Source organism: Gadus morhua, chromosome 16 (genome assembly GCF_902167405.1).
Source record: "Gadus morhua chromosome 16, gadMor3.0, whole genome shotgun sequence".
NCBI lineage: Eukaryota > Metazoa > Chordata > Actinopteri > Gadiformes > Gadidae > Gadus > Gadus morhua.
Genome location: NC_044063.1, coordinates 3,722,584 through 3,748,331, shown reverse-complemented (window position 1 = coordinate 3,748,331; position 25,748 = coordinate 3,722,584). Strand labels below are relative to the sequence as shown.

General features: G+C 41.1%; 2 protein-coding genes across 11 annotated transcripts; both read left to right on the top strand.

Annotated features, from left to right (window-relative positions):
• Positions 1-613: 613 nt before the first annotated feature.
• Positions 614-10,685, top strand: LOC115560673 (B-cell receptor CD22). 4 transcript variants are annotated; one of them, XM_030380144.1, is made up of 13 exons: positions 614-805; positions 963-1,042; positions 1,661-2,023; positions 2,920-3,135; positions 3,644-3,913; positions 4,082-4,384; positions 4,608-4,868; positions 5,204-5,312; positions 5,449-5,509; positions 6,468-6,703; positions 8,231-8,290; positions 8,954-9,151; positions 9,247-10,685. In XM_030380144.1, exons 2-12 carry the CDS (start codon positions 988-990, stop codon positions 9,009-9,011), a joined length of 1,992 nt encoding a protein of 663 aa, XP_030236004.1. In that variant the 5' UTR covers positions 614-805; positions 963-987; the 3' UTR covers positions 9,012-9,151; positions 9,247-10,685. The 4 variants fall into 4 exon arrangements, with proteins under 4 accessions (XP_030236004.1, XP_030236007.1, XP_030236006.1 ...); XM_030380147.1 differs by having other exon boundaries at positions 615-805; positions 4,082-4,342; XM_030380146.1 differs by lacking the exon at positions 1,661-2,023 and having other exon boundaries at positions 621-805.
• Positions 10,686-11,283: 598 nt separating this feature from the next.
• LOC115560676 (B-cell receptor CD22-like) lies at positions 11,284-17,484 on the top strand. 7 transcript variants are annotated; one of them, XR_003979803.1, is made up of 11 exons: positions 11,284-11,399; positions 11,565-11,644; positions 12,506-12,874; positions 13,138-13,353; positions 13,744-14,010; positions 14,179-14,439; positions 14,632-14,671; positions 15,056-15,316; positions 15,429-15,531; positions 15,830-15,890; positions 16,780-17,484. XR_003979803.1 is itself a non-coding variant. In XM_030380159.1 (11 exons), the coding sequence occupies exons 4-11, from the start codon at positions 13,193-13,195 to the stop codon at positions 17,017-17,019; spliced, it is 1,251 nt and encodes a 416-aa protein (XP_030236019.1). In that variant the 5' UTR covers positions 11,289-11,399; positions 11,565-11,644; positions 12,506-12,874; positions 13,138-13,192; the 3' UTR covers positions 17,020-17,484. The 7 variants fall into 7 exon arrangements, 6 of the variants coding, with proteins under 6 accessions (XP_030236019.1, XP_030236015.1, XP_030236014.1 ...); XM_030380159.1 differs by lacking the exon at positions 14,632-14,671 and having other exon boundaries at positions 11,289-11,399; positions 13,138-13,200; positions 13,304-13,353; XM_030380155.1 differs by lacking the exon at positions 14,632-14,671 and having other exon boundaries at positions 11,289-11,399; positions 15,833-15,890.
• Positions 17,485-25,748: the final 8,264 nt, after the last annotated feature.

Below are 25,748 nucleotides of genomic sequence, written 5' to 3'. Positions count from 1 at the left end.
CTATTTTGCTCAATATAGCAATCGTTTATGTGTATGAATGTTAATCTTGTTGAATAAATATTTATCAGGAAGAATGTGTATTTTGACCTCCGGCAGCCTTTTTTACGGGCACAGAAATACTCAGTATCCTGTCCAAGTTCTCCATTGAGGATTCATGTATTTTAGTACAATAAAAAATAAACGTGTTGATGATGAATACATTCCAAACGTTTGTAAAGTAATGAAGATCACAACCTTCACCACTATGTGGCAGTAGATAATCACATTGACGCATTTTAAGTATAATATATATCTATATGATCGTAGCCTACCTTTATCAATATTTACCAACTATATATAATCTAAATATATGCGATATTCAACCCCTATATTCTTTATTTTACCTCTATATTTTATATCGACATTCTATATCTTCTGTAGGCTTTATTGTACATCAAACGTTATCCTATATCTCGTTTATATCTTTATTCTATATCTATATTCTACATCTATATCCTATATAATATGACTATATTCTACATCAAAATGCTATATATGTTCCCCGCTGGTCAACTGTAGGTGACAACTAGTTATTTTCAGGGTAGCTGATAAATGGCACTGCCTGTTTATTGTGGTCTGGGTGAATATCCTCTTCCTACTTTGCATTTGTCTCTGAGGCCCAGCAGTGCATGGTATTCATGCAGTTCATATTAACTGTGTAAAGAGGAAGGAAGAGCTTGAACACATTTGTTCGAGTTATTATCTTAAACTGCAGGCAAAGACGTTTCCACTGACTTTTTCTGTCACACCAGCTACCTCCTTCACAGTAAGAATACTTTTTACTTGAATTGTACTTGTTTATTTAAGAAAGTAACATTCCTGTATCAAGCACAATAACCAATTAATGGGATAAAATGAATACAAAAAATAGGACTATGTATTTTGTTAGTTAAAATTAATACATATTTTGTTTATATCTGTAGAACAACGCCCTGAGAGAAACAAATTATGAATCTTAGAACAGCTGCAGGAGGCTTTGTAGCTTTCCTTCTGTCAGTACCAGGTTTGTACATTTACGTTGTGAACTTTAAGTTGATCTGTTTCAAAGGGTAACATGACAAGCAACCCGAATGAAGAGAGGGTGAAACAACATGTTGTGAATTTATCTAATGACATCTAGAGTATTGACCGGTTTTAAATAACAAATATGTTCTTTTTTACTGAATATTGTAGCGTTGCATTTGAGATTTTAAACAGGCTTGTTGACCAAATTAACCCGTCAATGTGCTCAGTACAACATTGACGGGTTAATTTAGTTCCTATTTAAAGTTCAGTAGTCTTAAGTTGAGACTGTGAACTTATGTTAGAAGTCAGCATTGGTCACCTGCCTTGTATTGTGTGTTTGTGCTCTGAATCCCTTAATGAGATGTGAGATGATGTCTCCATGCTATAGCTATAGGAGTTTCACTAGCTGTCTCACTGTGTTTATCACTAGGTGTATCACTAGCTCTTCACTAGCTGCATAATGTTGGTGTCAAATTATGTTCTTGGACGTTTCTCTGACAGATCAGTGTTCAGCATATATCTCTAGTTAGAACTTCACCTAGCATCCATCTCATCTGTATCTTGTGATCATGCATTTCATCGTAATCATCATTGTCAATGTGTTGGTTTTTTACAGCATTACAGGGTTACTCTTACTGGGCAGTTACTTACCCATCAATCAATATCTGCGCTTTGAGAGGATCAACAGTTGAAATCCGCTGCAATTATGAACACCCTTCCGGAAATACAGTGGAGAAAATACTGTGGTTTACTAATAAACACAATAAGCCAGTTGATCTGAGAGATGATACAGACTATACAGGTCGTGTTGATTACCGCTGTGGAGAGCAAAGCTGTGGGTCCTACAGCTGTACTGGAACTTGTACACTGAGCATCAAAGACCTGAGACAGAGTGACTCTGCTGAATACAAGTTTAGGATTACAACAAACAATGGAGGGAAATATAGTGGTGTCCCTGGAGTGAAGTTATCTGTGACAGGTAAACATTGATTACTAATGAATCACAATGTTTGTGCGTGTTTGTGTGTGTGTGTGTGTGTGTGTGTGTGTGTGTGTGTGTGTGTGTGTGTGTGTGTGTGTGTGTGTGTGTGTGTGTGTGTGTGTGTGTGTGTGTGTGTGTGTGTGTGCAGGGCCGTTGCACCAAGTCCTGGGCCCCTATACAAGAGGTACTGATGGGCACCCCTGCGCTGAATTGTTGACGGGGGGGGGGGGATGGAAGGAGCAATTGTTGACGAAGGGGGGGGGGGGGGGGGGATGGAAGGAGCAATTGTTGACGAAGGGGGGGGGGGGGGGGGGATGGAAGGAGCAATTGTTGACGAAGGGGGGGGGGGGGGGGGATGGAAGGAGCAATGTTGACGAAGGGGGGGGGGGGGGGATGGAAGGAGCAATTGTTGACGGGGGGGGGGGGGGGGTGGGGGGGGGGTGGAAGGAGCAATTGTTGACGAGGGGGGGGGGGGGGGTGGAAGGAGCAATTGTTGACGAGGGGGGGGGGGGGTGGAAGGAGCAATTGTTGACGAGGGGGGGGGGGGGGGGGGGCTAGTACTATGGGCTGGTAGTTCTTTTTTTTATTTCTTTTTTTATTTTATTTTTTTTATTTATTGCCATGGGCCCCCCCTGGGCTGTGGGCCCCTAGAATCGTCATCACCTTTCACCCCTTTACGACGGCCCTGTGTGTGTGTGTGTGTGTGTGTGTGTGTGTGTGTGTGTGTGTGTGTGTGTGTGTGTGTGTGTGTGTGTGTGTGTGTGTGTGTGTGTGTGTGTGTGTGTGTGTGCGTGTGTATGTGTGTGTGTGTGTGCGTGTCTGCGTATGCACTTGTTTTCTTTTTTTCTTCTGTTTAAACGGTATTCGTTTTTTTTATTCATTCCCTGGCCCAGATATCCAGATGGAAGTGGTCATTCGTCCTAGCAGTCTTAACCCGGTACAGCTGGAATGTCACAGCATGTGTGATTCAACTGGTCTGACGTACAACTGGTACAAAAATGGAATTCATCAACAATATCAAGGAAGGTTTCACTGGTTCTACATTAACTCAGACTACAGTGCTTCATGTGCTGTTCAAGGATCCAAACATCTCCGCTCTCCATCAGTCTGTAAGAACTCCACAGTACACTGACATGAGGCCGAACATAATGTGTCTTTAGTGTAACAAAGTACACGTAGTTTAAGTATGAATGGACAACTATCATATATGTTGAGGCAGGCTTCAGCCTCAGGGTAGGCCTACCAGTAGTACAGGGTGGGCTACTGCTACTGCTGATACCACTTAAGATTCGGGTAGAACAGAAACATACACTTGCTTTTGATTTCATCCGTATGAAAAGCAGGATAACTACTAAGTTTGAAGCTAACAAATGTGCAAATTTGGAAAATAGCCGACTGCATAGATTTCCCTCTGGATTATAATTTTCGAAGATAATTAAAAGACTTGTCTATAATGTGCAACGTAAAATGACAACCTACAAGTTGCTCTTAAAAATAAACTGGATAAACTGGATTCAATACAATGCTTGGAAATGCTCATGACACTAGCCTTACAACTTCCTAAGGCTTTATTTTTATACTTACTAATACAAACTAATGTGATATAACTGTCAACAGACGCTCCAGAGACCCCCTCAGTGGGATGGACTCCCCCTGGTGTAATAAAGGAGGGCAGTTCAGTGAATCTGACCTGCACCAGCGAGGCCAACCCAGTAGCAAAGTACACCTGGACCAAGGTTACTACAGATCATTCCCCCGGACACACTGACCAAGGACAACAGCTTTCCTTTCATTCCATCCAGTCTTCACACTCTGGACAATATCTCTGCACAGCTGAGAATGACCTAGGGACAAAACCTTCCTCCCGAATCTCTATTGATGTGAAATGTGAGTAAAAGAACACACAGAATAACATCATAACACAGATGTTAAAGTTTATACAACCATGTCAACATTAAGATGAATCATCTCAATTCATCCTGCATTCCCTTGACTCCTCAAATGTCTTCTTTGTATAATTCATATCAATGTACATCATGTTTGATGTACCTCTAGATGGGCCTAAAAACACATTTGTGAGACCAAGTCCCCCTGGTGAAATAATGGAGGGAGGTTCAGTGACTCTGAGCTGCAGCAGTGATGCCAACCCAGCAGCTGACTACACCTGGTTCAAGGACAACCAACCTCTGCCCTGGGAACCAAGGCGACCTTATACCTTGGACTCAGTCAGCTCTAAAGACAGGGGAACGTACCGCTGCCACGCAGAGAACCAATATGGATATCTGGGCTCCAACTCGGTCTTCATAGATGTCCAGTGTGAGCGGACGACAATAATAAGAAAAAACTTAAAGTTAAATAGTAATAATACAAATCTGTTCCGTCTAATATGTCAACATATTTGCTATATATAGTCTTGCAAAATTGTTAAGCTGCTATTCATGTATTGCTTATGATTGGTAAACTATGATTCACATGGATATTGTATTATTCGAAACAGCATTCTGTATCCCACTGACATTGTAGTTTTGTGCACGGCTTCTTATCTTTAGGATGTAAATATATATCATTGTGTTTATGACAGACGCTCCAAAGACCCCCTCAGTGAGCGTGAGACCCCCTGGTGAAATAAAGGAGGGAGGTTCAGTGACTCTGAGCTGCAGCAGTGATGCCAACCCAGCAGCTGACTACACCTGGTTCAGGGAACATGGAGGCTCAGTGGAAGAATTAGGAGAGAACTACACCATCAGTAACATCACAACTGAGCTTGGAGGAAATTATTACTGTGAAGCTCGTAATGCAGTTGGACTTCAGAATTCAACTTTGATGTTCCTTAATGTGACAGGTAATTGTTCCTTTAAAATAGCACATTGTTTAAAGACCAACCAAACACTTGAATGATACCTGAGTACCAGCACCATCGATAGTAAGACACAGACTCATGCAACGGCTCTATTCAATTTGTGACTGGCTTAAATTATGTGTTGCCACCTTTAATAACTTTGGTGCTGTATGAGCAGCCTAGTTATTTGTATACCCAGTGTACTCTAGAGTAAGAGTATCCATACTACGCTAACCCTTTTTTCATCAAGTGGAGATCTGTTACATCTAGCCTCTAATATATATATGGACAGTATTTCATCCTTCACATGAATCAAGTGTTAAATCACTGTGTTTCAGCCACACCACCATCTCCATCATCACCATCATCAATGTCTACAACTGTGGCAGCAGGAACTGTAGCTGTTTTACTGGCCACCATGCTCCTCGTCATCTTCCTCTGGATGAGGTGAGATATTCTCTCTCTATCTCTCCACAATCATTTCTTCTTCTTCTTCTTCTTCTTCTTCTTCTTCTTCTTCTTCTTCTTCTTCTTCTTCTTCTTCTTCTTCTTCTTCTTCTTATCTCTCTGTTCTCTTCCCCAGAAGAAAGAGGGCTTCTAGGAAAGCGCGTGGCCAGGGAGGAAGGCCAGATACCAGGGAGGAGGTGAGAGACAGGAAGCTATTCCTTACTAAGACTCCTTTACTCCTTCCACTACCGACTAGTGTGGTGGAAATACCCCGAGCCCATACCTCTAAAATCTCATGCACTTGCAATTTCTGTAACTCTGAGCCCATTCGCTGCGGGACCTATAAGACAATATGCAGACACAATGCCCAAGAGATTAGCTTTAAATGGGAAACATCACGCAAGGGGAACCAAATCAAATAGCATGAATGCTTTTTTATAATACTAACGTGACTCTTAGATAGAAACTTGTCAATGGACGAGGTTACGTATTAAAGTTGTATTCACTTTATGTTTAGTTATGTCTATTCATGCAATGTAGTTTCATTCTAATGAAATAGCATCAACATTTATTAACTTATTGTTACATTTCTAATTTATCATTGAATAAGATGACTACCCCCACAGCTGTGGCTGACGTTATGGGGCAAATTCAATTGTGGGCTAGCCCATTGCTGTTATCCGTGGTCATATCAATTATACCAAAAATAACTTTAAGAGTACCGAAATCCCTTGTTGCACAAGTTGCACCATTGGGGCAACTTGTCTAGGTTCCTTTTTTTTTGTGAGATCAAGAGTGATATATATATATATCTATGTGTATATATATATATATATATATATATATATATATATATATATATATATATATACAAACAGAGAGACTTCTGCCAGTGAGCAGAATGAGAAGACTGAGTTATAGAAGTAGTGATGTATAATCCAAGCAAACAAAGCAAACTGAAACCTAGCAATGATTAGAAAGAGGAATATGTTCAAGAAGGAGAGTCTTAGAGTGAAACCTACAGCGGCCTTCACTGTGGAAGCACTAGTCACCCCCAACGGGCCCTAAATGAACCATGAAAACATGGGCTTCTGAACAGCCAACTGAGAGTAAAGTGTTTTCTAAATGTACTACTCTGTCCTCTCTCCCCGTCAGTCTCCTCCGTGTCCTGTGTATTACAACGTCTCAGCTCTGACCAATCGCTCGGCTTCTGCAGCACAGAGAGAACCAATAGAAGAGCAGGATGACCCTCACTATGCCAGCATCCACATCTCTCGCTCTAAGAACCAGGAAGTGCCTCGTGGGTTTGCTGGTTCTCTGGTAGAGTCTGATCATACAGAGCAGGTCCTTTACTCTGCCATCAACCTTAAAAGACCCAAGGCTGTCCCTGAGTAAGCACTCTTGATAGTTCTCGAAAATAAACTTTGAAGCTTGAGACTTCATCCTCCCAAGGGACAGCTTGTGGAGGCAAAGCCATTTATAAACCGTTGAAAATTGACTGAGTTTCTTAACTTCTCTTTCTCGTTTTCACTTCTTCTTTTCATTTGCAGTAAACTGATGTCAGATACCACCATCAAATAAACAGCCAAGTTTTGATATAGATTCAGCATTAAATGGGTTAGAATAAAATTTCTAGCAATAAATGTGTATTTTATTGTCATCATCTTCGTTCATTGATTGTATATATTGTTTAGTTTGTTAGTTACTAATAATATTTTTCTTAACAGAAAAAAACGCTTTCTAACATTGCTTTGTTGGTCAATATGGGTGCTGCTATCACAAAAAATATATATCACATGTATGCATGTTTTTGTTGACATTCATTTTATTCTCAGTGGAAAATGCTTGTTTCGGCATTAAGATGTGTTTGATAACATGCCTCGCGAGAAACATTCTTTTTATTTCACTGATTGTATACGATGTTTAGTGAGTAAGTTAAACTGCTAATGGTGTTTTTCATGCTTCCAGGCTATTTTCTGTTTAAGTAATAACCTAAATTATATCTAAAAACACGTATTTAAAAAATGTGGAAACATGCAGGCTGGTCTCAAAAAACGTTCGTATGATATCTTATTTTCCGTAAGATTCCGACAAATGTCTGGTAGCACGAGTGGTCAGTGCGCCTGCACAAGCCCCAAGGAGTGCAGAACCAGAAAACATTGCAACACATGCAATATTACAATGGTTTCGGCATTAAAATGTGTTGATACCATTCCTGATCTCCTTATCTCTAGGTTTGTGACTGGTTTGGCTTGATTTCCAAACATGGGCACAGCCACATATTGTTCTAATAACTCAGACAACCAATCAGATTAAGTAACTAAGTAAAGGGGGATTATTCAGTTGGTGAATAACCAACTGAATATTGCTAGACCACTAGATACCACTAAACCCTACACACTTTACCTTTAGAGTCTGCATAAACCTGTCAACATTAATATGAATCATCTTAATTCCTCATGCATTATCCTGCTGTATCAGTGATACAAACAATATCATCTTTTAACATCTTTAACATCTTTTAACATCTTTGACCTCAAGAACTATAAATACACATCTGTGTAATCAGGTCCCTGGAATCAGGAAATAGTGGAGGGCAGTTCAAAGCTTCACTCAGTACCTTCCAGACACATCATCATCATCATCATCATCATCTCTTTGGCTGTACATACATTATCTTACTGGTCCCGATGTCCCTCCTCATCTTCCTCTGTAAACGTTGATAAGTCTCTCTCTCTCTCTCTCTCTCTCTCTCTCTCTCTCTCTCTCTCTCTCTCTCTCTCTCTCTCTCTCTCTCTCTCTCTCTCTCTCTCTCTCTCTCTCTCTCTCTCTCTCTCTCTCTCTCTCTCTCTCTCTCTCTCTCTCATTGGTCATCCATTTCTCCTGTTGCTTCTTCATCACTCTGTTCTCTTCAACAGAAGAAAGATGGCTTCCAGAAACCATGTGCCCAGGGAGGAAGGCCAGACACTGGGGTGGAGGTGGGAGACAGGAAGCCATTTCTTACTTAGCCATCCTTGACTTAGACACACAAATGCCCTGAGCCCACGCCCCAAAACCACAAGTAAAACTTCTAGTTGTTGCTTTAGTTGTTCCTAGCCTAGCCCTGCCATTCTGACAACTTTCTGCCAATATGTAAATATAATTGCCAAGGGATTAGCTTTTAAGGGGAACCAGCAGGCATAGCTATGTTATATTGTAAGATAGTAGTGCTTCATGGTTGTTGTGAAAAGGGGTCCCATCTGTCCCCCCTGGTTCCTACGCCCTTGCATACAGGATAAACTATTGATAACGAGAGTGGTTGAGAGCCAGTGAGATGAATGACCAGACAGAATGCTGCGAGTAATGATTTGTAATCCAAGCAAATAAATATCTATAATATATTTATTCTAATATATTTGAGAATGACACTATACCAGCCCAAGACTTTCGGAGGAAACCTAGCAGTGGTTAGAAGAAGGAACACGCTTAAAGAATGAGTCTGGAAGTGACGTCTACATCTGGCTGCATGGTGGGCCCACAAATCCACACCAAAGATCACTGAATGAACCAGAAACACAGGAAGTGTAAAGCTTCATAAATGTACTCTTCTGTCCTCTCTGCCCATCGATCTCTTTCTGTTTCTGTGTTTGAAAATGCCTCAGCTCTGACTATTCGATCGGCTCAGAGAGCACGGAGAGAAGCAAAGGAAGGGCAGGATGACCTTCACTATCCACCCACATCTCTCGCTAAGAGAACCGAAAGTGCCTCAACGTCCTGTGGGATCCCCCCGTCAGATCAGATCAGATAGACCAGGTCCTTTACTCTCTGGTCTACTCTCCAAGACCCAACGCTGTCCCTGGGTAAGCCCCTTCTGATACTATCTTAGATATTCAACTTTTAACTTCTAAATCTTTGTAAAATCTGCTCTCCAGGCTGATTCCCGTCTTCTTTGCAGGGACACTGACCAGACCTCGGAATTGTAAAGCATACTTTATTTAGATGATGAGTGATCTGCATCATAGTGCTATGGATTGATCCTGGTCAAATCATGAAATGCACAAGCCTAACCCAGGTTTGAAAAACACGTGTTTAGCTTTATGGGTTTTATATCTACATGCTATTGTATGATTCATTGGCCATTTTGGGCGACCAGGTTATAGCAATCTTGCAACCACCACCACTACCAAAATCTGATAGGAGTGAGTGGGAATGGTTTGTGCAAGACAGTGACAACCTGAACTGCTGTATATGCCTCCCCTAAATGAATACAAAAGTTGGGCGGCACTCAGTTGAATCTACACCACCTGCTCATTGCCTGAATGTACTGCACATGTGAGGGGAGGTCTTAATGAGAGCTCAACCTACTCAACTTGTACATTGGTTTGTATGGTAGATAGCTCCCTCTATAGGCTACATACAGCTATTGCACATATTTCCACTGCTTGGCTGATTTGGTTACCAGGTCACCTGCTGATGTGATACACCTGTCAATTATGTAGTAAAGCCAGGCACTGGATATGATCAGAAGAAATTATTTAATTAGTCTGACTATTATATTAGATTTATAAGTAAGACTAGAGATATCCTGGTTTTCAAAAAATAAATTATACTGTTTTTCCTTAATGGGGTACCCTTTAATGTTTTGGACCAAATCACTATTTACCATTTTGGATTTATTCTTCCAAAGAATTGTAAGGGTTGAAATTTTATCATGTCAACGCCATTTAACAACTCCCGTTCGAAAAACGAACAACTTGTAGCCCCCCACACACACAAACACACACACACACACACACACACACACACACACACACACACACACACACACACACACACACACACACACACACACACACACACACACACACACACACACACACACACACACGCACACACACACAAAATAATAAATGTGGAAGGCTTGTATGGGACTCGGGTGCGGGGTTGCAAAAAATGATGACCATCCTGATAACGGGACCACACAAAACAATGAGAGAAAAATTATGGACCGAACGAGAAATCGAGAGAAAGACGGAAAAACAAATGATGGAGGGATAAACCATCCTGACCACGTGATACACATGATGAAAATGATGTTGAGAACATCAGACACCCAAAATAGAGGATGAGAAAAACAATGGAGAAAACGAGGTAATCGAGAAAAAAGAGTATGAATTTAATTGTACTTTTCATCTTCCATCTCTCTGTCTCTCTGGGAGGCCCACCCAACTGACAAACATGGCCAACGCTTTTCACTGTTTAGTCTGTTTTTTTCTGATATTGAAAATGTACAGCTCTGATCTGATGGATTTCAACCTCTCTATTTTGCTCAATATATCAATCGTTTATGTGTAGGAATCAGAATCTTGTTAAATAAATATGTATCACGAAGAATGTGTGTTTTGATATCCGGCAGCCTTTTTTACGGGCACAGAAATACTCAGTAGCCTATCCTGTTCAAATTCTCCATCGAGGGTTCATGTATTTTAGTACAAAATAAACGTGTTGATGATGAATGCATTCCAAATGTTTGTAAAGTAATGCAGATCACAACTTCACCACTATGTGGCAGTAGATAATCACATTGACGCATTTTATGTAGTAGGCTATTCAAACTCTATATATATATTCTATTTCTATAATATATATATATATATTATCTCAGCTTTATATATATTTAACAACTATATGCAATCAAAATATACAATATTCAACCCATATATTCTTTATTATACCTCTACATTTTATAGCTATATTCTATATATTTATCCTGCATCAAACGTTATCCTATTTCTAGTTTATATCTTTATTCTATATCTATATTCTACATCTATATCCTATGTAATATGACTACATTATAAATCAAAATGCTATATATGCTCCCCGCTGGTCAACTGTAGGTGAGCCCTAGTTATTTTCAGGGTAGCTGATAAACTGCACTGCCTGTTTAATGTGGTCTGGGTGGATATCCTCTTTCTACTTTGCATTTGACTTGGAGGCCCAGAAAGGAAGGAAGAGCTTGAACACCGTTTTTCTAGTTATTATCTTAAACTGCAGGCACAGAAGTTTCCACAGACCTTTTCTGTCACACCAGCTACCTCCTTTACAGTAAGAATATTTTTTGCTTTAATCGTACTTGTTTTATTTAGAAAAGTAACATTCATATATCAAGCACAATAACCAATTCATTTGATAAGATGAATACAAATAACAGTCATTGGACTATGTATTTTGTTAGTTAAAATAAATTCATATTTTGTTTCATATCTGTAGAACAACGCCCTGAGAGAAACAAATGATGAATCTTAGAACAGCTGCAAGAGGCTTTGTAGCTTTCCTTCTATCAGTACCAGGTTTGTACATTTCCGTTGTGAACATTAAGTTGATCTGTTTCAAAGGGTAACATTGTTAACGGGGTGACAAGCAACCCGAATGAAGAGAGGGTGAAGTATTGACCTGTTTTAAATAACAAATTTGTTCTATTTTACTGAATATTGTAGCGTTGCATTTAAGCTTTTAAACAGGCTTCTTGACCATTTCCTGATTACCAAGCAACTCAGAATTCAGTACAACATTGATGGGTTAACTTAGTTCCTATTTAAAGTGCAACAGACTTAAGTTGAGTCTGTGAACTCATCGTTAGAAGCCAAGATTGGTCTCCTGCCTTGTATTGTGTGTGTTTGTGCACTCAATCCCTTGATGAGATGTAGGATGATGTATCCATGCTGTAGCGGGAGCGTGTCTATGTTCCCCGGGTCCTGAGTTCCCCGGGTCCTATGTTCACCTCTTTGTATGAGAGTGGAGAACATAGACACGCTCCCGCTACAGCAGGGATACATCATCCTACATCTCATCAAGGGATTGACTGGGACCCGTTTTTCCCTTTTTGGGAAAAACGGGGAACATGACCTCTTTTTTTAAAAAAGGGTCCTATGTTCCCTAAGCGGGGAACATAGGACCCGGGGAACATAGGGATGACCCCGCTGTAGCTGGTTCATCACTGTCCCACTGTCTTCATCACTAGGTGTATCACTAGCTTTTCACTAGCTGCATATTGTTGGTGACCATGTTGTTCTTGGACGTTTCTCTGACAGCTCAGTGTTCAGCATGTATCTCTAGTTAGAGCTGCACATAGCCTCCATCTCATGTATCTTGTGATCATGCATTTCATCAGCTGAACCATCATTGTAAATGAGATGTTTGCTTTTTTACAGCATTACAGGGTAATGATGGCTGGGCAGTTACTTACCAAGCTATTAAGAATGTCTGCGCTTGGAGAGGATCAACAGTTGAAATCAGCTGCACCTATGAATACCCCAAAACCTTTACATTGAATAAAATACTGTGGTATACTAATAAACACAATGAGCTAGTAGATCTGAGAGATGATACCAACTATACAGGTCGTGTTGATTACCGCTGTGGAGAGCCCAGCTGTTGGTATTACAGCAGCTGTATTGGAACGTGTACACTGAGGATCAGAGGCCTGACACAGAGTGACTCTGCTGAATACAAGTTAAGGATTACAACAAACAAAGGAGAGGCATATAGTGGTGTCCCTGGAGTGAAGTTATCTGTGACAGGTAAACATTGATTGCTAATGAATCTATTCAACTGTTTGTGCGTGTGTGTGTGTGTGTGTGTGTGTGTGTGTGTGTGTGTGTGTGTGTGTGTGTGTGTGTGTGTGTGTGTGTGTGTGTGTGTGTGTGTGTGTGTGTGTGTGTGTGTGTGTGTGTGTGTGTGTGTGTGTGCGCGCGTGTCTGTTTCTGTGTGTGCATGTCTGCGTATGCACCTGTTTCAGTATTATTTTTTTTATTCATTTTGTGTCATTTCTTCCCTGGCCCAGATCTCCAGGTGAAAGTGGTCATTCCTCCTTACAATCCTAACTGGGTACAGCTGGAATGTCACAGTATGTGTCATCGTACTGGTTATGATGGATACACCTGGTACAGGGATGGAACTCGACGACATCAAGGAAGGTTGGACTGGTTCAACATTAACTCTGAATACAGGTCTTCATGTGCTGTTCAAGGATCCGAACATCTCCCCTCTCCATCAGTGTGTAAGAGCGCCACAGTACACCGAGGCTAGACGTGATGGGTCTTGTACATGCAGTTTAAGTATTAATGAAGAACTATCGTCCAGATTTGCTTCTGGATTATAATTTTGGAATATCATTTAGACAAAGGGCTGTCCAGTGTTTATGGAGTGCTTCTTATTTATTTTTATTATTTATTGACATTATGATCGCAGCCAGTCCATAATGATCCACGTGCAATGACAACCGGCAAGCTGTTCTTTAAAGATAACCTGGATTCAATACAAGGCTTGGAAAATGTTCATGACACTATCCCAACTTCCTCATGCTTTATTTTTTATACTTGGGTACATACTTGACTTAATGTTATTAATACAATTTGTTCAATGACTAATGTGATATAACTGTCAACAGACGCTCCAGAGACCCCCTCAGTGGGATGGACTCCCCCTGGTGTAATAGAGGAGGGCAGTTCAGTGAATCTGACCTGCACCAGCGAGGCCAACCCAGTAGCAAAGTACACCTGGACCAAGGTTACTACAGGTCATCCCCCCGGACACAGTGTCCAAGGACAACAACTTTCCTTTAATACCATCCAGTCTTCAGACTCTGGACAATATCTCTGTAAAGCTGAGAATGACCTAGGAACAAAATCATCCCCCATCTCTATTGATGTGAAATGTGAGTAAAAGAACACACAGGATAACATCATAACACAGATGTTAAAGTTTGTATAACCATGTCAACATTAAGATGAATCATCTCAATTCATCCTGCATTCCCTTAACTCCTCAAATGTCCTCTTTATATCATTCATATCAATTTACATCATGTTTGATGTACCTCTAGATGGGCCTAAACACACATTTGTGATACCAAGTCCCCCTGGTGAAATAATGGAGGGCGGTTCAGTGACTCTGAGCTGCAGCAGTGATGCCAACCCAGCAGCTGACTACACCTGGTTCAAGGACAACCAACCTCTGCCCTGGGAACCAAGGAGACCTTATACCTTGGACCCAGTCAGCTCTAAAGACAGGGGAACGTACCGCTGCCACGCAGAGAACCAATATGGATATCTGGGCTCCAACTCGGTTTTCATAGATGTCCTGTGTAAGTGGAAAACGATAATAATTGTTGCGTCCCTAGCTAGGAAGAGGGAAGACAACATAAAACCTGATATCTTTGGGAGAATAAAGTGATTTATTAACACGGAACATGGATATTCAAGCACACAAACACACAAATAGAGGAGTTGAAACTACAAAGGAAATCTGTTAAATCAAAAAATATATCTATCCAAAGGAGGACTCCAGCATACATGCTCCTAGTGTCACTTACAAAGGTAACCTGCATATTTGTTTTCAGTAGTTTGAAAAGCTTACCCTGGCCCAGTCCCCAAGTAGCTAACAAGAGCCTCAATCTACTCAACAAACAATTAGTAACGCACAAACCAGCATGAGTAAAGACACAGTGGCAGCTATGATTTGCAGCTTGTCAAATCTTTACTGTCTAATAACATATTTGCTATATCCGGTATTAGAAATGTTTAGCTGCTATTCATGTTTTGCTATATGCCTGGTCAATTAGGAGTCACAGTGATAGTTTATTATTCGACAGCAATCCTATTTTATTATTTAAAACAGCGTTCTGTATCCCACTGACATTGCAGTTTTGTGCACGTTTCGTATCTTAAGAATGTAAATATATATCATTGTGCTTATGACAGACGCTCCAAAGACCCCCTCAGTGAGCGTGAGACCCCTTGGTGAAATAAAGGAGGGAGGTTCAGTGACTCTGAGCTGCAGCAGTGATGCCAACCCAGCAGCTAACTACACCTGGTTCAGGGAACATGGAGGCTCAGTGGAGGAATTAGGAGAGAACTACACCATCAGTAACATCACAACTGAGCTTGGAGGAAATTATTACTGTGAAGCTCGTAATGCAGTTGGACTTCAGAATTCAACTTTGATGTTCCTTAATGTGACAGGTAATTGTTTCTTTAAAATAGCTATTGCTAATTGTTACATCTAGCCTCTAATATATATATGGACAGTATTTCATCCTTCACATGAATCAAGTGTTAAATCACTGTGTTTCAGCCACACCACCATCTCCACCATCATCAATGTCTACAACTGTGGCAGCAGGAACTGTAGCTGTTTTACTGGCCACCATGCTCCTCGTCATCTTCCTCTTGATGAGGTGAGATATTCTCTCTCTATCTCTCCACAATCATCATCACTACTTCTTCTTCTTCTTCTTCTTCTTCTTCTTCTTCTTCTTCTTCTTCTTCTTCTTCTTCTTCTTCTTCTTCTTCTTCTTCTTCTTCTTCTTCTTCTTCTTCTTCTTCTTCTTCTTCTTCTTCTTCTTCTTCTTCTTCTTCTTCTTCTTCTTCTTCTTCTTCTTCTTCTTCTTCTTCTTCTTCTTCTTCTTCTTCTTCTTCTTCTTCTTCTTCTTCTTCTTCTTCTTCTTCTTCTTATCTCTCTGTTCTCTTCCCCAGAAGAAAGAGGGCTTCTAGGAAAGCACGTGGCCAGGGAGGAAGGCCAGATACCAGGGAGGAGGTGAGAGACAGGAAGCTATTCCTTACTAAGACTCCTTTACTCCTTCCACTACCGACTAGTGTGGTGGAAATACCCCGAGCCCATACCTCTAAAATCTCATGTACTTGCAGTTTCTGTAACTCTGAGCCCATTCGCTACGAGACCTTTATGACAATATGCAAATACAATGCCCAAGAGATTAGCTTTAAATGGAAACCATCACGCAAGGGGAACCAAATCATGATCTAATGCCCAAGAGATTTGCTTTAAAGGGGAACCATCACAAAAGGGGAACCAAATCAAATAGCATGAATGCTTTTTTATAATGCTAACGTGACTCTTAGATAGAAACTTGTTAATGGACAAGGTTACGTATTAAAGTTGTATTCACGTTATGTTTAGTTACGTCTATTCATGCAATGTTATTTCATTCTAATGAAATAGCATCACCATTTATTAACTTCTAATTTATCATTAAATAAGTTGACTACCCATACAGCTGTGGCTGACGTTATGTGGCAAATTAAATTGTGGGGTAGCCCATTGCTGTTATCCGTGGTCATGTCAATTATACCAAATATAACTTTACGAGCACCGAAATCCCAGACAAGTTGGACCTTTGGGGCAACTTGTCCAGGTTCCTTTTTTTGTGAGATCAAGAGTGATTTAAAGAAGTAGTGATGTTTAATCCAAGCAAACAAACTGTCACTGAAACCTAGCAATGATTAGAAAGAGGAATATGTTCAAGAAGAAGAGTCCTAAAGTGAAACCTACAGCGGCCTGCTGCACTGTGGAAGCACTAGTCACCCCCAACGGCCCCTAAATGAACCATAAAAACATGAGCTTCTGAACCGCCATTTGACAGTAAAGTGTTTTCTAAATGTACTACTCTGCCCTCTCTCCCCGTCAGTCTCCTCCGTGTCCTGTGTATTACAACGTCTCAGCTCTGACCAATCGCTCGGCTTCTGCAGCACAGAGAGAACCAATAGAAGAGCAGGATGACCCTCACTATGCCAGCATCCACATCTCTCGCTCTAAGAACCAGGAAGTGCCTCGTGGGTTTGCTGGTGCTCTGGTAGAGTCTGATCAGACAGAGCAGGTCCTTTACTCTGCCATCAACCTTAAAAGACCCAAGGCTGTCCCTGAGTAAGCACTCTTGATAGTTCTCGAAAATAAACTTTGAGGCTTGAGACTTCATCCTCCCAAGGGACAGCTTGTGGAGGCAAAGCCATTTATAAACATGGACAATTTACTGAGTTTCTTAACTTCTCTTTCTCGTTTTCACTTCTTCTTTTCATTTAAAGTAAACTGATGTCAGATACCACCATCAAATAAACAGCCCAGCATTAAATGGGTTTTAATAACATTTCTAGCAATAAATGTGTATTTTATTGTCATCATCTTCGTTCATTGATTGTATATATCGTTTAGTTTGTTAGTTACTAATAATATTTTTCTTGCCAGAAAAAAACGCTTTCTAACATTGGTTTGTTGGTCGATATGGGTGCTGCTATCACAAAAGATATATATCAAATGTATAAATTTTTTTGTTGACATTCATTTTATTCTCAGTCGAAAATGCTTGTTTCGGCATTAAAATGTGTTCTAACCCTAACCATGATCTCCTGATCTCTAGGTTTGTAACTGGTTTGGCTTGATTTCCAAACATGGGCACAGCCAAATATTGTTCTAATAACTCAGACAACCAATCAGATTAAGTAACTAAGTATAAAGGGGGGTTATTCAGTTGGTGAATAACCAACTGAATATTGCTAGACCACTAGATACCACTAAACCCTACACACTTTACCTTTAAAGTCTGAATAAACCTGTCAACATTAATATGAATCATCTAAATTCCTCATGCATTATCCTGCTGCATCACTGATATAAACATATCATCCTCTTTTAACATCTTTAACATCTTTGACCTCAAGACCTAGACCTAAACACACATCTGTGTACTCAGGACCCTGTAATCAGGAAATAGTGGAGGGCAGTTCAAGGCTTCCCTCAGTATCTTCCAGACACATCATCATCATCATCACTGTAGCTGTACATACATTGGCTATCTTACTGGTCCCGATCTCCCTCCTCATCTTCCTCTGGATAGGTTGATAAGTCTCTCTCTCTCTCTCTCTCTCTCTCTCTCTCTCTCTCTCTCTCTCTCTCTCTCTCTCTCTCTCTCTCTCTCTCTCTCTCTCTCTCTCTCTCTCTCTCTCTCTCTCTCTCTCTCTCTCTCTCTCTCTCTCTCTCTCTCTCTCTCTCAGTTGTTCCTATAATCTAGCCCTGCCATTCTGACAACTTTCTGCCAATATGTAAATTTAATTGCCAAGAGATTAGCTATTAAGGGGAACCAGCAGGCACAGCTATGTTATATTGTAAGATAGTAGTGCTTCACGGTTGTTGTGAAAAGGGGTCCCATCTGTTCCCCCTGGTTCCTACGCCCTTGCATACAAGTTAGACTATTGATAACAAGAGTGGTTGAGAGCCAGTGAGAAGAATGACCGGACAGAATGCTGGGAGTAATGATGAGTAATCCAAGCAAATAAATATCTATAATATATTTATTCTAATATATTTGAGAATGACAGTACCAGCCCCAGACTCTCGGAGGAAACCTAGCAGTGGTTAGAAGAAGGAACACGCTTAAAGAATGAGTCTGGAAGGGATGTCTACATCTGGCTGCATTGTGGGCCCACAAATCCCCACCAAAGATCACTAAATGAACCAGAAACACAGGAAGTGTAAAGCCTCATAAATGTACTCTTCTGTCCTCTCTGCCCATCGATCACTTCCTGTTTCTGTGTTTGAAAATGCCTCAGCTCTGACTATTCGCTCGGCTCAGACAACACAGAGGGAAGCAAAGGAAGAGCAGGATGACCTTCACTATCCACCCACATCTCTCGCTAAGAGAACCGAAAGTGCCTCAACGTCCTGTGGGATCCCCCCGTCTGATCAGATCAGATAGACCAGGTCCTGTACTCTCTGGTCCACTCTCCAAGACCCAATGCTGTCCCTGGGTAAGCCCCTTCTGATACTATCTTAGATATTCAACTTTTAACTTCTAAATCTTTGTAAAATCTGCTCTCCAGGGTAACTGATTTACGTCTTCTTTGCAGGGACACTGACCAGACCTCAGAATTGTAAAGTATACCTTATTTAGATAATGAGGAATGTATTCTGCAACATAGTGCTATGAATTGATCCTGGTCAAATCATGAAATGCACAAGCCTAACCCAAGTTTGAAAAATGTAGGACACGTGTTTAGCTCTATGGGTTTTATATCTATTGTATGATTCATTGGCCATTTTGGGTGACCAGGTTATAGCATTCTGGCGACCACCACCACCACCACCAAAATCTAATAGCAGTGAGTGGGAATGGTGTGTGAAAGACAGTGACAGCCTGAACTGAGAGCTCAACCTACTCCTCTTGTACATTGGTTGGTATGGTAGATAGCTCCCTCTATAGGCTACATGCATTTCCACTGCTTGGCTGATTTGGTTACCAGGTCACCTGCTGATGTGATACACCTGTCAATTATGTAGTAAAGCCAGGCACTGGATATGATCAGAACAAATTATTTAATTAGTCTGACTATTATATTAGATTTATAAGTAAGACTAGAGCTATACTGGTTTTCAAAAAAAAAAAGTATACTGTTTTTCCTTAATGGGGTACCCTTTAATGTTTTGGACCAAATCACTATTTACTAATTTGGATTTATTCTTCCAAAGAATTGTAAGGGTTTAAATGTTATCATGTCAACGCCATTTAACAACTCCCATTCGAAATACGAACAACTTGTAGCCCCCACACACACACACACACACACACACACACACACACACACACACACACACACACATACACCGCATGCACAAAATAATAAATGTGGAAGGCTTGTATGGGACTCGGGTGTGGGGTTGCAAAAAACGATGACCATCCTGATAACGAGACCACACAAAACAATGAGAGAAAAATGATGGACAGAACGAGAAATTGAGAGAAAGACGGAAAAACAAATGATGGAGAGATAAATCATCCTGATCACGTGATACACATGATGAAAATGATGTTGAGAACATCAGACACCCAAAATAGAGGATGAGAAAAACAATGGAGAAACAAGGTAATCGAGAAAAAAAGAGTATGAATTTAATTGTACTTTTCATCTTCCATCTCTCTGTCTCTCTGGGAGGATGAACAATGGAGGGGATCATGTACTCTCTCTCCATGGTTAATCAGAGCTTGCTCGCTCCACTCCCTGCCACGCCTCTCTTTAATAAATCACCTGAGACGACAGGCCTGTCCACACAACCTGGAGCCTACTGTCTCTCTACCTCTTTCACTCTCTCTATAGACCCATACCTCGCTCTCTCTCTCTGTCTCTCTTCCTTGCTCAGCCTCTCTGTATACGTCTCAACCTCTCTCTGTCTCTCTCTCTCTCTCTCTCTCTGTCTCTCTCTCTCTCTCTTTATCTGTCTTTCTCGTTTAATCTCTACCACGATACGCCGCCTTTCCATGTACTTCTCCATATCTCTCTCCCTTTCCTTCTCTCTCGCTCTCACACACACTCTCCCTCCCCCTTTTGTTTTTCCTTATCCATCACCCCCTCTCACGCCCCCCCCCTGTCTCTCTCTTTCTCACCTTTACTCCTCGTCTCTCATTCATCCTACTTCCTATTCTGTCCATCTCCCTCGGTGCACCATGCTGCAATCCTTTCCTCTCCTCCTCTCCTCCTCTCCTCCCCCCTCTCCCTTCCTCATCTCCTCTCCTTTTGCCCCTTACCTCTCCCCCGTCATACCTCTATCCCCCCCCCCGTCCCTCTGTCCCAGTGATGACATCATCCAGAATAATCCCAGGTGGAAGGTGAGTGTGTCGCACAAAGTGTCACGTGATGACGTCCGCAAAACACAAATAAATAATGAAATAGATAAATAGGATTATAAATAACCCAAAAGGACCATTCCAGAGGTCATTCGGATAAACAAAGGAATTCACTGATGCACAATACCCCCAGATGTCTCTCCACTCCACCACCAGCTAGAAAGGTTATTAACTCATGAAAGACCACACATCAAGTACACACAGATACACAGACAGCACCAAACACATTAACAACACAGATACACACAAAACATCAATATTCGCCCACACATAGACACACAGACAGCACCAAACACATCAACATACAGATACACACGCATGACACACAACATAACATTCACACACAGATCCAACCACAGCACACAACACATCAACCAAACACAGATACACACATGAAGCACAACACAACAACAAAACACACAGATGGACACACAAAACACAACAGCACACAGATAGACTGTGGTGTGATTAACCGCCTGTAAAACACTCTCACTTCCGCTGCGGCGGAGAGGTTAATGAAATGAATTATTTCTGACGAGTTAAGCACCGTGTGCATGTGTGTTTGTGTGCGTGTACGTGTGTGTGTATGTGTGTGAGTGTGATTGACTGCGCATTTGTGTGTGTGTATGTGTGTATGTGTGTCAGTTCCTGCACATGTGTGTGTGTGTGTGTGTGTGTATAGTACCAGGTCTCGATTAATAGGACAGTCAAGGTCAAATACCAGGAACGGCTTGGCTTAGGAGAGGAGAGTGGAAGAGGGTCATAGCCTAGGAGAGGAAGGCAAGGGAGGAGAAGAGAGGATAGGAGAGGAGGAGAAGACAGGACGAGAGGAGAGGAGGAGAGGAGGACAGGGTCAAATAACAGGAAAGACTTGGCTTAGGAGGGGAGAGGGGTGCAGAGGACAATAGGAGAGGGAAGGAGGGGAGAGGAGGGGAGAGGAGGGGAGGAGGAGATGAGGAGAGGAGGAGGAGATGAGGAGAGGAGGAGTAAGTACATCAGGATTTGGAAGGCATCCAAACCTCCGGTGCTTCACGTTTGGAATTGACTGCTGCTCAGGATGTTCTTTCTCTCCACTATTCTGTCTCTCTTCACTTCACTGTGTTCTCTCTGTACTCTACCGCCTCTCTGTCAATTCATCATGTTTGCTTTGCCCAAGCATTCAAAAACAACAACATAAAATGCAATTTATCATTTTACTAACAAGAACATTCAATTGAAAAATATGACAAATCAACCAATTCACCAAACATTCTTATCAAAATGTTATCTCAAATGTACATGCATACATTTAATGACTGAATTTCCATATTTTGTCCCACATTGTACTTCACATGGTGGCCGGTTGACACACACTATAGGCAGCCAGTATGTGTCAGGGGGACGCGTACCATCTTGGAAGTGTTCACGCAGTCTCCGTGTGGCAGTCAGGGCTATTTGTATTGGTCTCTTCCCATAGCCAGGCTGTGTTCACTGAGCCAGGGGTTCAATGAACACTGAGCCCTAAACACTGAACAATGATCCCCCTGGTTAAGCTTTTTTTCCGAAATGTGATGCAATGTGAATGATATCAATTTGTTGTTTCAATTTAGCCAATTGTATCTATTTTCTATCAATTGATTTTGCTATTTTTTTTGTATCTCTCTCTCCCCCCGGTATCACGCGATTGCGTGCTCCTGCGCACGAACGTTAATCTATTGAAGCGTGTTCCAGAAAACACGCTTCAATAGGGTTATTGAAACAATTTATTAAATAAATATTTGTGAGATGTCATTACTCATTTGTGAGATGAGTTTGCTTCCTATTTATGTCGAGTATACACCCCTACTGTCCACAAGCATCCCCCCCATATGGATTTGGAGAATTGTTGCCACGTCCCAGTGGTGGAGGTATGATATATATGAAAGAGGGCATTCGATTATACTATAATCAATTAGGAGGCAGAAGCCCTAAAGGAAGTGATGCAATAGATGACTGAGGGTCAACATTTGAGAACCCCTTTTATCAAAGGGGGTCTCAAAGGACTCACACTTCAACAGCGGCTGCAGCAGAAGTGTTGAGACGAAAGATGATCAAGACATTTATAGAATATTCCCATTCACATGATTCTTCGCACGACCTGCAGGTTGGAGAGACTGAAATAACCCCCAAAATGAGTAATGTAAGAGCAGCCAAGTCCCACAAATTGCTTGAACTATTTATTTCATTCCATTGTTTCGTTGATATGCATTATTGAAAAGTTTCAAGCATATGGATTTAATGCAATATCCACAAACGGTTCAAAATGGTACCATGAAATGTCTTGTTTGTTTTAACCAGTTCATTTCTCTTTTGTGAAAGTCACCAAAAGTCGAAAAAAGTTAAACGCAAGGTCACAGACTAACAGTGGAGCTATGTTGGGAACCAGCAGCCAAGAGCTTCCATGGAAACTTCTACCCATGTTAAATAGATTTAGTTGGCAGTTCCTTTTCTGCCCATTCTTTTTTAAACTTGTGGAAGCACTTTGCAGTACTGGGAGACACCATTTCTAACGGCAATGGAGCTAGATTCTAAATATATCAAAAGATGCCCAAAGCAAATACCTTTAACCCATAGTTGTGTTTTATCAAATTAAAAAAATTCAGAGTTTCATTGACCACAAATTGAGCAGAAATATTTTGCATACAAAACATTAATTAGTTTAACCACATTAAGAAAAATACATTTGTTAATTATTTTTTAATAGTGAAGCCACAAGTTTTGCACATTATCCAAACAGAATACCTGAAATGTTGATATTTCAGCCCTTTCGGGTTAAAAGAGAAAAGGACAACCTAAGAAGAGTGAAAAGTTTGAGTTAGGTGACCTATAGTTCAAAGATGTCCCTGGTCAGGTAGACTAAATAAAAGTGTATTCCCAATTGCTCCAGGACATTTCGTGTAATTTACTTGTGAGCTCTCCCTCAAGCCTAGAGAGACATCAGTGTTGAACCACCAACTGAAAGAGGGTATTTGCCATTAGTATGAGTGACAACATTTCATGGCTATTAATTTAGTTCATTATATTTAGCCGATTTGAATATACTTTTCTAGCAGGTGAGGCTGTCGAAGAACTAAATATGGAGCAACTACAAATGTAAATTTGCAGCATGACCAAATTATACAAAAAGTATAGGAACTGTTCTAGCAGATATGTTTTAGAAGTCTTTTGATAGGCAGGGAATAATTGTCTTTGTCACCCTGTAGTCATGCCATCAAATCTGTTGGGCAAAGTACCGCTACTGATTAATCCAGTAGACTCACCAGTCAAGTCCCCCTAGTTAGAAAATGGAAGAAACCCAGTTAGTCATGTTAATTATTCTGTTGTTACAAATGAAGACTAATACTTTCCACATATTGCGATCCAAGTTACTGGCTGCAGTCTTGGATTTTATAGTTCTATATGAATAGATTCAATTTACTAAACTATTAATCATGCTTCAGAAGAAGTAACCTTTCTTGGATGGCAGATCTACCACAAGCCTCCATTGCCACAACCTCCAGATGGCTTACGACCTACGGCAACTCCTCGACTACTGCCAGCCAACAAATTGGCTCTTGCACACAAGACACGCATTTTGCTTTATTTTTGGTTTTCAAGCATCTTAAAATACCCAAATCATCGCTCCAATACACATGTCAGCTAATGGCCTACAAGGAAATGCTGAAGCTAGTGTTAGTGATGGCGATAGAAATGGACAAGCTTGCGTGTACAAATATGCAACTAGAATTGCAAGGTTCACAGCCCAGTTGCATAAGTGGTCACAACCGTTGGATTGTAAGCAAGGAAAAAAAAAAAAAAAAAAAACTTCACAAACTAGTCAACATGCTCAATTGAAAGCCTGTACAAAACGACCCTGGAATAGTCAAATGCAGCTTTCCTGCGGATGAATTAAGCCAAATTGCATAAACATCCAATGGTAAACAGTATACAAATGCAATTAAGGTTGCACTCACACTAGGCCATCTGGCCGTGGCCGTCGCAACTGTGGCCTGGCCACGGTAGGCTCTTGTACATGCGCCAAAACGTCGCTAGCATCCAAACAATTCTACCAAACCTTTACCAACTAGTGAAAAATGGAACAAAACTTTAGCACACACCCAGTGACTAATCACCTTGTCCAGGGGTGTTCCAACGTGGTTTACCAGAGGGCCTTGTGGACTTAAAGTAAGCCACAAATTTGACAGAGACAGCACGGAATGACGTTAAACTAAGCTAATCTACAGGTTACTAGTGCTAGTGCAATTACATGAGCATTTTGCACAATATTTGTACTCCAATGCTACGTAAAGCAGGCTTCTTCAGAAACCCGTAGCCTGCTACATTTTGAAGACTAAATTGGTATGGGGGGGCCCAAAGGGGGCCCCCCCATAGATCTTGTCAGTCATCTAACACCTGTTAAGAAAAACACACACACATCACAAGATACAAATCAGCAAAGCTAGGTTAACAAACAGCGGCGACATGCATGTCAAGGTGCAAAGAGCAGGGATACTGATGGCTTGTGTCTGAGGAGACGGCCCAAAAACGTCAACAATTAATAAAGGAAAATAACTTTTACTCACTGCGGTGGTCTGTTTCGAAGTGCCATGTTGGTAGCAATATTTGTCTGGGCTGTTCAGTCAAATTCCCACAAAAACAAACACGCAACAACGCATACTTTCAGTTTGTATAAAGTGACAATAGTGATCTGCAATCTAGATCGAAAACTTTCAACCCTCACTAAACTCAACCTCGATGGACACAGGCCGATGCGAAAAGTAAACCAAACCCATTGTGTTCACCTTTTATAAAGGGGTGCGTGACAGGTGACCTCAATTAAGAGCTAATCAGATAGAACACACTGATCAGCCATGAGTGAGACGTTCAAAACGAGGACGAGGATTTAACGGAATTGTTACCATTCAAATTCAATTTTCTTTATTATTGGATAGGGTATGATATCAATGATTTGGGCTTTGAGTAGGCCT